Here is a 12,929-nt window from a genome sequence, read left to right as displayed (position 1 = left end):
TATTACTACAAATAATAAAATATGTCGATATTTACTACCTAACTTGATTTATTAGAAATTAAGAAAACCTCATTTTTTATATGTATTATAATCCCCAATTTTAATTTCCCAGACACGATAGAAATTGAAAGAAAACAATTTATTATTACATTTACCAACACTATACGGCGTTGGTGAATGTAATAATAAATTTTACATAAAAATTGTGTTTGCTTATCTTTATGACAACGTTTTTGGAAATGATTTAATGCGCTGTATGTTATTGTTGAGTAAGTATTGAATATCAAAGTGCACTGCAGCAAAATATTTCCCATTCTTTGAGTGAACCTCCCGTTTTTACAGATAAAATCGACATTTAAGAAACAACTAGCTCTTCAGATTGAAACTATTAACAGAACCCTCTTTGTTTATATGTAATAAAAATTACTGAGAAAATAACCTAGTCATTAACTAAACTTATAATATAAAATAATGTATTTGAAAACAATATATTTATTTTTTCAGGATCAAAACTTAACTTTGTAATTAATTTGTAAATTATGTATTTTTAATACTATTTTTTTTATTAATTATATAAATGCTAATAATATTAATAAAAAGATGAAAAATCAATAATACAAGAAAAACTAAAAATAACATAATTTTGTGCATCAAAATATTAAAATGCTAAACTAAAAAATATATATTAATATTATTTTATCAACATAAACTAACGGTGATCAAAAATATCTTACTACAACAAAAATATTTTTAAATGTTAAATTTATTTTTTAAAGAACAATATAAATAAGTTAATAACTGATACCTAAATTAAAAATGTAACCTAGTTTTACGTATAAAATCGTCATAAAAATTAAGCAAAATTGTGCACAGAAGTGTGTATTATTTGATTGCTATAATAATAGCTTATACTTAATAACATATGTAGATGTCACTGATTTACGGATTTTGATTTCTCTCTGGTGTCCCAAAAAAACTTAGTTAAAAGTGTGCTAAATCTAGAATTGAATGAGAAAAATCACATCGTCAGTGATTTAATTAGTACTTCTGCATTTAAAAACAAGGGTAAGTTATGATCCAAAGATAAATGTTTTTTAAGATTTCAAAACATCAAGGAGCATTGTTTAAAATATCCAACGGGTAATATCTTTAATACCGAAAAATATATGACAAACATTTAAAATGTTTTAGGAAAAAGATTTAATGATTCAGATGATATTAAATCACAGAGATATTAAATCAATTTTCAAGCAAATTTTCAGAGCTATTAATTTTGACAATTGACAATCTCTTGACAATTAGATTATTTCTTAGCTTTGTGATATTTCTTTGAAAGTCAGATCTTTGTACCTATATTTTTGCAATTATCTTATGAATATTAAATTTTATGTTTTGTCTCGATATATTTGTATAAGTATCTCAGAGTGATGTAAAATGAAAATCGTTTGAGTTTGCTTATCACACCGAAGATTCCTTAAGGTATTATAAAATTATTTTTCTAATTTTATCGACCTGGCAAAATAAATGAAAGTACAAACTTTTCAATAATACAACCACAGAATCGATCGATAGATCTTAAGTAGCAAAAGCAATCGTAATAAAAGTGTTTTAGATTTTAATATGAATTAATTTTTATTCCCAAGAACCTATTTTAATATTTGATAGATAGCTCATGACTATTTTTTGACAGACAGGTTTTAACAGACAACTTGGCCACCCCTAATTTATGTTATTTTTTTATTTTTTAGATAAAATTAAGACCATCGTGGCTTAACAGGTTACCCCAATGCGCCACAATGGTCTAAAACAAATTTTAAATTAACAAAACAAAAAAACGTATATATACATAAATAGAACAATACTTAAAAATAATAAACATAACAAAAAAATATAAAATATCAAAATTAAATGATACAAACTGGATCAGCTCCTCGTAGCTAACATTAAACAGGTCAATATGTAATGCCAGCGTATTAAGGAGCCGGATGGCCACAGCTATAGGCGAGTCGGAAAGTGCGGACGTCCTAGCCCTAATGGCATTAAAAGAGGAGGCGATCGTGATTCTCAAAAATGTTCCGGAGCCCAAAACTGGAATTCCTTGAGAATAGCTGGATTGTCAACAGCACCTTTTAGTAATTTGAAAAAAATGCTTAGCGACATACAACTTTCTGCGAGAGCTCAGCGAATCGTATCCCAACACTTCTAAAAGAAAAGCGCTGGGATATATGTATGGATAATAACCAAATGTCCTTTTGTAAAGGTATCTTAAATACCTTTTTTAATTTTTTTCCAATAAAAGGGTATATTTGGCTATTCGGGGATTCCAAATTATAGATCCCGATTCAAGAATGCTATGAACTAAGGTGTCATAGAGGATGCGAATAACTGACGGATCGTCAAAGTGAAAGGCATTCCTCATAACAAAGCCGAGCATCTTGGAAGATATTATATAGATATATAGTCATATAATATGTTCAAAAAACTATTTAATCATTAATTTATAAAAATTTTCCTTATGTACTAAAAATATTTTAATTCAATAAAATAAAAGTCTATAATAGACCAGAACTAATAAGGTAATACAAATTTATTATTTATTAAGATTACTATTCAGTGATATTAAACTTATTTTTAGGACCTTGTCAGTAAAACAATTGTTGATCTAATTAATATTAAAACACAAGTAGTATATATAATAAATAGATATATAACAAATCTTACCAACCAAATAATTAAATTATTAAAACCGTTGTAAATAAAAGTCACTCACCTGGCTTTTCATGGGGTCTGTGTTTATCTGACACATGTACTGGCCCCTGTCCTCTTCTTGCACCGCTTTGATGTGCAAATTCCACGTGGTGTGGTCATTGTGAGTGACCGAAACTCGTGGGTTGTGAGTGATCACGTGTTCGTGGATAGCCTGGATCGCTTTAGTGTCGGCTTTCACCCAGCCCACCTGTGAAAATGCATATTTTAATACTTTACGGCTGTGGCGATAGGTGTAACTAGACTAAATTAAATTCAAACAAAGCTCACCCTGTATCCTCCCAAATGGATGACCAGACATCTAAATGTGGCATCCCTGCCTAATGGAACTGTCAGGTTGACAATTGGCTCTGCAAACTCCGGCTGGTATGCAGCGACCGCTGAATAAAAAAATGCCACCATATAAATATTCATGTACCCGAGTGACGCGACTTAAATTATGCGGATTCGCTGTGCGCACATTGCGACTTCAACTATTATTGTAGAATATTTGCTATTAAAATTTTATTATTGAAATAAACGGTAAAGTTTCTTCAAAATGTGTGGTTTGATGTATGGTGTATGTTATCAAAAATAATCATGAAGAAATTTAAAATTAATAAAGGGTATTACTGCTCCTTATGTGTATTATATTAGTAAAGAGTTTTTGGGTTAACATTCAAAACATTTTGGTTTAACGTTTAATTTAATTTCTTACAGCATAGATAATGCAAGTTCAATGACACACCTCCCATGTAGATATTTATCAAATAAATAAGTATTAAAATTCTGTAAGTAATAATAATTTCAGGCATATTTAAAAGCTTTATCCTTTCACCGCTCGTCACGACAGATTAGCTGCGAAGCGAACTGATTAATTAATAAACAATCGAGCGTAACTGAGACTAACCGGTAATTAAGAAAGTGAACAGCCTGAGGGCGGGCGCTGCAAAGCCTACCATTTTACGGCCACGGCTACCCCCTTCGAAGTATCTTTACTACACCTGCAACAGTAAAATAACGCTGAAATATATTTAAGGCGGCCCGAAAGCAAAATTCCGTATTAATTAACGCAATAAGTTCCACGGCACACGCGCGCTTTTGTTAAAATTTATATGTGCAACGCTGCCAGATTAAACCGGATAACTTAATTCATGCATATATTATTGTATAGTTGAGGGCTCAGATTCTTAAAAATCACTAATAATAATATGTGCATAATAATCTGACAAACTGATTTTATTAAATAAAATATGAGCAAGTTGGAATGCCAATCTACATATAACCCTGTATGGAAAATGAGATGAGAGAAGCAATCCTTTAGCAATTAAAGAAATTAATATTTTTTGTACACAATATACACCCATACCTCGCTATACGGCCGCTCTTTATACGGCCTTTCGCTATAACGGCCCTCTTCAATTAAGACACAAAAAACCTTTTTTCGATGTCAATTTTTTAAAAAATTTAAAAATAGATTTAATTTGCATAATTTTAAAATGAAAGGTGAAGCAGCTAGCGCCGATGAGGCCGCATCTAAGGAATATCCCAACATTTTTAAGGGAATTATTGAAAGAGGTGGTCATAAACCTGAACAAGTGTTTAACGTAGACAAAACAGGGCTTTATTGGAAGAGAATGCCTAATTGTACGTACATTTCAAAAACCGAAAAATCTGCGCCTGGTTATAAGGTGTCTAAAGAACGATTAACTTTGCTACTTGGTGCAAATACCGCGGGTGATTTTAAGCTAAACCCACTTTTAATATATTTGTCTGAAAATCCAAGGTCTCTTAAAGGACTAAATAAAAATCAATTACCCGTCATATGGAGATCCAACAAGAAAGCTTGGATGACTAAAGCTACTTTAGAAGATTAGTTCAAAAATCACTTTTGCACAGAAGTGAAAAAATATTTGCGAGACAATAACTTAAGCAACAAGGCTTTGCTAATTTTGGATAATGCACCAGGGCATCCTACTAATTTATCCGAACTATCTGAAGATGTCATGATTGAGTACTTTCCGAAAAATACAACAGCTCTGATCCAACCAATGGATCAGGGTGCAATAGCCACTTTTAAGGCATATTACCTACGCCGAACTTTCCGACAACTTATGAGGGAAACCGATGGTAAATCTTCAATTAAAACATTTTGGAAAAACTATAACATCAAGGATGCTGTTGACAGCACCAGTGAATCATGGAAGGAATCAAAATTAACAACAATGAACCATGTTTGGAAAAAAATATGGCCAGAGTGTGTAAAAAGTACTGATTCAGAAGTTAATTGCATTCCTGAAATTAGGCAAAACATCTTTTATCTAGCACATGATCTCGGCTTTGAAGGTTTGAACGAACGTGATGTGCTTGATCTAATTGAAGCTGATAGGGAACCCCTTTCATATGAGGAATTCATTCAGTTGCAAGCAGAACCGGCATTTGATGAAGAGACAGAGCCTGTTGTATCCAAACAGCTAACATCAAAAAAATTGTCAAAAGCTTTTTCCTATTTCGAACAAGGAGTAAACATTTTCCTTGAAAACGATCCTGACGTCGAACGTAGCGCTAAAGTTTCTCGAGGAATTAACTCAGCGATCAGCTGTTATTAATCACTGAAGAACGAAAGAGACAAAAAGGCAAGACAAACAACGTTGGACAATTTTTTTAAGCCAGGTCCATCCTTACCAGCGAAAAATAAGAACGACAGTGATCTGCAGGTTACCATTTCTTCATCGTCTTCAGATTAAAGCCATTTTAAAAAAAATTATGTATGTATTCATACAGATATTTTATGTAACGTGAAGTTGTTTCATTTTTGTTTATGGATTATTGTTGGTTTTTGGAGTCTGTTATTATTTTATGTACAAATGTATGTACTTGCTATGTATGTATTTTTGATTTAAATAAAATAAAAAGATAAAAAGCATTTTAAATGATAAACCATGTTACATATTTAACAAATTTGGAACCGATCCCATTGAATTTGTATGAATTTGTATTAGAATAATTGATTCGTTATACGGCTTTTCGCTTTGCGGCCAAGTTTCGTGGAACGTATCTAGGCCATAAAGCGAGGTATGGGTGTACTATGTCAACAGCAGTAATATTTCAAAAAATAAGACAATTGTAGCAGTGTTATTAAAATTAAAAAATCGTTAGCGTATTAAGAAACAGTAGGTAGACATATTTATTTATTTAAATTATCACGGTGGTAAAAAAAAAAAATTGTATTATTACGATACGCAAAAAATATAATACAAGTAAGATAAAAAAAAATACAGTGGCTTGTATTAAGCAGATCAATATGCAATGGAGAAGGATGACAATAGGCGAGTTGACTAATGCGGACGTCCTTGTTCTAACGGTCAGCAAAAGAGTACGCGATCGTGATCATCAAAGACGTTCCGTAACTCAAAACTGGAAATCCTCGAAAATTGATTGATTGTTAACACCGCCCTTTAATAGTTTAAGGAAATGTATAGTGCCCTATAAGTTTCTGCGAGTACTTAATTAATCGAATCCTAGCGCTTTTAAAAGCTTAACTAAATATCCTCTTATAAAGGTAATACAAAAATCGTTTTAATTGAAATGGAGTATTTTATTATTCGGGGATGCCAAATTATTTATCTCGATTTAATAATGCTGGGAATTGAAATATCACAGAGGTTGTAAATATCTGACAGATCGTCAAAGTAAAATGCGTTCCTCATAACAAAACCGAGCATCTTGAAAGATTTACCGCAGACATCGTTTACGTGTAGAGAGAATCTTCACTTGCTTTCAAAAATATTTATGAGATCTTTAGTGAATGTTTCTCTGGTTAAACGCTCCCAATTATTTAATGGCGAACGAGATCGAGAAAATTACACAGTATGAATCTAAATCACTCTGTAGAGAGAAAGAATCCGCAACAGATTAAGTGCATTTAAATAATATGCAAACTTGAATTTGTTACTGTCGTACTTATGTCACCTAATAACGCATAAGAAAACTTTGTCTTCGAAGTAATTAACATTTTTTTAGAATTGAATGTTTATGAGTAAAACATTAGATTATAATTATACGAATGAGGTAAGTTTGTATAGTGTAGAAAAAATGTGTAGAAGTGTAGTTTGATTTTATTTACGTTTGAGTAACAGGCGCGTATGGTTAGATACATTCCCTTTCGCTCGCTCTCGTGTGAAGCGACGAGATTGAGTGAAAGATAAGGGCGTGTGTCACATGCGTTCCACACGCCTACTTTTTTTCACTCACTCTAGTAGAGTACGCTCGGGATAAGGATTCCGGTTTGTTATTGTGTGGCTCAAAACAATTTCGCTCAGAATATTTAATTTTTTTATTTTAAAAGAAAATATATGTTCATTTAACATACATACATCTGAGCTAAGTTGGAAATTTTAACTGACAGTTAAAAATATATTATATAATCAAAGAAACCAGACATTGATGTCATTAATTAAATATTTGCAAAACTCAAAATCTTTCACTAGTCAAAAAAATAGCTATTCTTCAAAAGCAAAAAGATATAAAATGGGGAAAGAAATTATTCGCTGATTGTTTAATGGCTCGACGACTCTATTAAATCATTAGAATCCATTGAATAAATTAAAAAATTATCATTGGCGCAACGATAAGAATAATAACTTTTTTAAGCCTTACAGAGAATAGTGTAAAAAAACCATCAACGTACGGATTAATGGAAAAATAATTTAAATATTTTAATCCACGGGTAAGAGAACGAAAAACTTACAGTGTATATTTGAAGCTTTGATATTAATTAACTCAGATATGCCCAAGAAATTTTGTTCTCTTAAAATTTCATTTATAAATAAAAAAAACAGTGGCACGAGTTTAGTGACCTACCCATGGGACAGTGGGCATATCTGGGTTAAACCAATATCAACACAAAATTATTTAAAATAAATCACTAGAGAAGATCGAACTTCTGTGCCACACTGCACTTTAATGATGAATACCAGCGTTGACGAATCAGCGACTGTCCTTAAAAGAGAAAGCGAGACAACGAAGTACACGCTACATTGCTTCTCCCTCTCATATTCATGTACACGCACACAATAACAAACCGGCATCCTTATCCCGAGCGTACTCTACACGTATTTTATAAAAAAAATATTGTTACAATATGTTAAAGTATGCTTTAATAAATATTATTTTAAATAATTTTTAATTACATTTAAGAGTGTCAAAGTCTGGGTATGATTATTAATTATAAGCTATTAGCTTAACTTTGCTTTTTTTAAAATATTTATTATAAAATAAGAAAATGCATACATATAGGTTTGATTAATCTAGATCGACGAAAAGACCTTATGCAATATCACGATTTTGGCAAAGGAGCTTTAAAACAACCATTGGAATGCTTTGTTGTAAATAATAATGGCGAAATTAGCTTTGCGATATCTATCGAAAATAGTGCTAATACAAAAACAGTCAAGAAAGAAAAAAATGTAAAAACTTCAGGACTATTATAGTTGAAAATAAACGAAAATAATTTACAGTGAATCAAATAATTTAAGACATTTTTCACAGAAGACTTTAAGCAATATACTAATATGCAACGAATCACAAAATTATGCCACATTTAAAGAAAAACATGACTTTTCAGTTTCTACAGAAAAAAAATTACATATATTTTGCAATTTTACTGTTATCAGCATACCCCAAAATTCCTTTAAAAATGTTGTACTGGAAAACTGAATCAGATTGTAATGAATATTTGGAACATATTTGAAATCATTCATAAATACGTATACTTCAACAACAACAATTTTTCTATCGATAACAATAATAAAATGTGTTAATTAAGCCCTTTGGTTAATAAAATATAAAGTGTTTCACAAGAATCAATCAAACCTTTTAGATCCTCATTTTCATTAAAAGAAATAGAGCCATACTATAGAAAACGTCTAATGAAATAATTTAACCAAGGTAAACAAATTTGATTTGGCTATAAACTTTGCAACCTAACAACTCATGAAGGTGACTTAAAGTTAATTGGATACATACCTTTCACCGAAAGCACTCGTTTTCAAACAATTGTTTTTAATTTGTTTTCGTTAAAATAAAATATATTAGTATTATATCTACAATGGGGTTCGATAGTGTGGAGAAAACCCCGGTTAAAGATTAGAAAACTAACACACATGTTTTAGAAGTCGTTTAAGGTAAATTAACACTTATTACATGAAATGATAACAGTCAAGTAACAGTTGCGACAAATATCCAAGATACAGTAACCAAGGGAATTTATAAGCAATAAACAAAACAAAACACAAAAAAATACGTATATATTGATCGACCAACTTTTAAATATTTTTTAATGACTTTACCGTGTTGAGGTGACTTTAATCTTTTAAAGTTTTAAAGTAGTTTATAAATTCAATAAATCCTTGTTATAAGTATCCATATTATTAGACAAAATTACAATTGTACGCGAGCAGAGCATCCATAATAATTAAATACGTTCACTGGTAAGTTAAAAATATTAAACAAAAAAACAAGTGTTATATACATATATATAAAAGCTATGGATATAAAAACTAGTGAATTAGACTAATAGTAATAAACATATTGAATTTATTTTCAATATAAATTACATTATCTGTATCACATAATTAGCCAACGCAAACGTCTCGGGTAAACAGTAATCCGGTTGCATTTAGTTACTAAATCCGACCAGATCAAATCGCTTTATATGGATGCATTGGTCCACGGCGATAGATAAGGGCCAAGTGATTAAGCAGATACCGAACCGGAACGTCTGAAAGGATAATGGATATGGATGGGGTGTCGTGGTATCCAGACTCTGGAAACTTGCCTCGTCTAATCCCCGATTTCTAATTGGAAATCGGCCAAGAGCCATTGCAGAATTTAAAAGAATAAATCTTATAAATAAAACCAATGTTATTTTTAAATACTATATAATTGTTTTATAGTAAAATCTCTTATTTATCCTTATTGAGAAATTTAATTTTAAGTTCACTTCTTAATCCGCTTGGAATGTCAAGCTTGTGAAGTAATTAGAGTTGCGTTTCTATCAAATCGCAAAGGAAAGGATGTTTATTGCATAACGTAGTAGTGAAGTATTTAATTTAAAGCCAGTGGCGACTTTTTAAGACATGAATTCAATAGCAATAAAGTAGTAAAATGTAACATGCGAAGCTCGATGATATATTTTACTACTATTAAAAAAATTAAGTCTTAAATTTAATAAAAAAAATAACCTAAAAATATGTATTATTATTTCGGGATAATATAAAATTTATATTATTATTTTACTAAGAACTTAATTATTTATTTATTTTAAATATTTTAATCAATGAATACAAAAGGTTTGTTAATTTTATGTCTCACTGCATAAGACAATATTTTTTTAAATATAAAACAGGTTTAAAATAGTAATAAAAATCTTTGCTTTTACTGGCCTAATTTAATATTAGCATGTTATATTTTAAATATATATATTGTACGAAATTACTGCTCTGATTCCCCATAAAAAAATCTTGAACTTTTAAGATATGATCTTGCAGTCTCTATTTTTGGATTAATATCAAAGTTTATTCTTGGAGTGCCATAGGCAAATGTAGCTATTCTTGTTAAGCTTATCTCAAAAATATCTATTGTATATTACAAGTACAGCATCGGTCCAATAATGCTGCCCTAAGGCACACCCGATGATATTTGATACATTTTTTGTTTTTACTTCTACCATCAAATTCGGATCTGTTTATCTTTCAGGTATGAATTAAATTTTTCAGAAAACATTGTGTGAAATTACTTTAATAATTTTGCAGCCTGGGTTATATCTAAAAATTCGACTAAGCAATATATTTTATTTTTAGTCTTCATTAATATATTTTGCCAACCTATGCATCAAATTCATTATAAAATGGTTATTTGTACAAGCTAATTTATAATTTCGTAAGTAATAAATATTTTTGAAAATAATTTTTCTAATTTTTTTAATATAACTAGTAAAATCAATATCGTCGGATTCTTTTCTTGGTTTCAGTAAAATTTCAATTTTAGCAACTTTCTATTGGTTCAGAAAGTAGTCTAATCTATTTAATTACGGAGTTGAATAGAATAATTTATAATCTGATGACTTTTGGTACCTCTAAGGCATGGTTTCCCAAACTATGTTCCGCGGAACACTGGTGTTCCGCGAATCCAAAATATGTGTTCCATAGAGCCTAAATAGATATTTCACAAAAATTTGGAGTAAATTAAAAGAATGAACATATTCTACTTCATAATGAAGGCGAAGATTTTAGTACTTAGAAGTTGGGTACAGCAAAATAAGCTAAGTGTTCCGCAAAAATTTTCGGATTTGCGAAGTGTTCCGTCGCTCAAAAAGTTTGGGAAACCCTGCTCTAAGGTGTTCTTCTGTAAAAATATTTCTTACTTATTTACTGCTTTATGCAATTAAAAATTATAAAAAGCACACTAATTTACAGAAAGATATAATTATTTTTAGTGTCATATCGTTTTAAATGTTCACAACTCACTATCAGCATTAATCGACCATCGTGACGCATTGGGGTAACCTGTTAGGCCACGATGGTCTTAATTTAATCTAAAAAATAAATAAATTAAAAAAATATTTACGCTTTTATTCTATAAAACGCATTAGCGTTAATTGCAAAGGTTGTCAGTTGTATATTATATGACTTAATAATTCGAAGCAAGTTATATTGTAATATATTTTGATTATTCGGTGTTTCAATTATGCAGTAAGCATTTTCATTATTAAGATAATAAGCAAGCAACTTCCACGTAATCTTTTTCTTAATACTTTGTATGAGCAAAAATCAACGTTTCACGGAACATATTAGTTAAAAACGGGAGAGGAGGACGAAACATTTTTTGAACTGCAATGTTAAGATTTCGTAAATATAAACCCATTTTTTGCCGTGAATATTTATATTACAATTTAAACAATATTAAATAAAATGTCTTTAACTCAAATACTTCAAATATAAATGTTATTTTTAGCGTGTATATGCATATAATTTTATTAAAACATATGGTCTTTAATGATGACCTAAAAAATATTAATTACTATCTTTACAAATACCATTTATTATATAAAATATCTTTCTTATACTGTTAATCAAATCAACACCCGAAGTGCATGTAATCAAAATTTATGCGAAATAAAAATCAATAAGTCCATAAGGTCATCTTCGTGAATAGTACAAAACCTTCTTATATAGAAAATAAATAAGAGTCACCACAGTTTGCTTACCTTTCAAAATAAAAACAAGCCATTAAAATAAGATCAGATGTAAAATTTTGAACCCTTTTAAAATTGATTAAAATTTATTCATTATGTATATAGATTCCGTGTAATAGCTACTACGGAGTTGAGTTAATCTTAATTAACGCTGGATTAATCGGCCGAAGAAAGGCGCTCGAAGCGACGCCAATTACCGGATATATTTCCGGATTTTGATAATTAACAATAATAATAATAATAGCACCTGGAGATGAAGGGCCGTCTTGAGAAGAGAAAGAAACTTTTTTAAAGGGCTAAGTTGCCAGGTGGTTTTTATTGTGTACTCTATATATACATACATACACAAACGTGGCTTGTTTTTTTATAATAAATGTCTATATTGTGCTTAAGCATGGTGTAATAATTCTTCATAATATTGTAAAATACTAGACAACAATATGAAAAAAATAACAAAATGAAATAAATAAAGATAAACGATCACTGATCTTGATCTGGAGATTTCTGATCAATAAATGATTATGGGAAATTAAAGACGAAAAAATCGGCAACTGTTATGCTTGAAAAATTTCAGAAATATTATCCTGAAATTTTTCACATTTGCTGTTTTTAACAATAGGTTAAAAACAAATACTTTTTTCGATGTATGGAAAATTACAAAAGTGAATCGTTTATAAAAAGAGAAGCAATGATAAGCCTGTGTCAAATTTATCAAATCGGTCAAAGAAATCCTATGACTTGAACCATATCAAAGGATACCTAATTGCTCAACAGCTTGGTTTCCGTGTATTGCAATTATTAACAACAAATCTGCTGTTTTATTTAATTTTGTGGCAAAAAATTTTAGTAGAGGAATTTAAATATGCTGATTTTGAGGAAGCTTTTGATATAAATTTGTCATGCTTTTTTTTTTAAAAAATAGAAATAA

The 12,929-nt window shown here is 30.0% G+C and overlaps 1 protein-coding gene across 2 annotated transcripts in view; it reads right to left on the bottom strand.

The window, feature by feature from the left end:
• Positions 1-12,929, bottom strand: part of LOC148238555 (lachesin-like) — a 68,564-nt gene that overhangs the window by 21,605 nt on the left and 34,030 nt on the right. For both annotated transcript variants that reach the window (XM_088185601.1, XM_088185612.1), the window contains exons 2-4: positions 3,656-3,749; positions 3,037-3,146; positions 2,771-2,956 (exon numbers count right to left, since the gene is read on the bottom strand). In XM_088185601.1, the coding sequence (XP_088041727.1) occupies positions 2,771-2,956; positions 3,037-3,146; positions 3,656-3,707 (348 nt within the window). In that variant the 5' untranslated portion in view covers positions 3,708-3,749. The remainder of the gene's footprint in view (positions 1-2,770; positions 2,957-3,036; positions 3,147-3,655; positions 3,750-12,929) is intronic.

The sequence above is a fragment of the Plectrocnemia conspersa genome, unplaced genomic scaffold (assembly GCF_051122295.1).
Source record: "Plectrocnemia conspersa isolate PC_06_02 unplaced genomic scaffold, ASM5112229v1 ptg000001l, whole genome shotgun sequence".
Taxonomy (NCBI): domain Eukaryota; kingdom Metazoa; phylum Arthropoda; class Insecta; order Trichoptera; family Polycentropodidae; genus Plectrocnemia; species Plectrocnemia conspersa.
Note: the sequence above shows the minus strand (reverse complement) of the source record. Positions and strands in the feature narration are given on the sequence as shown.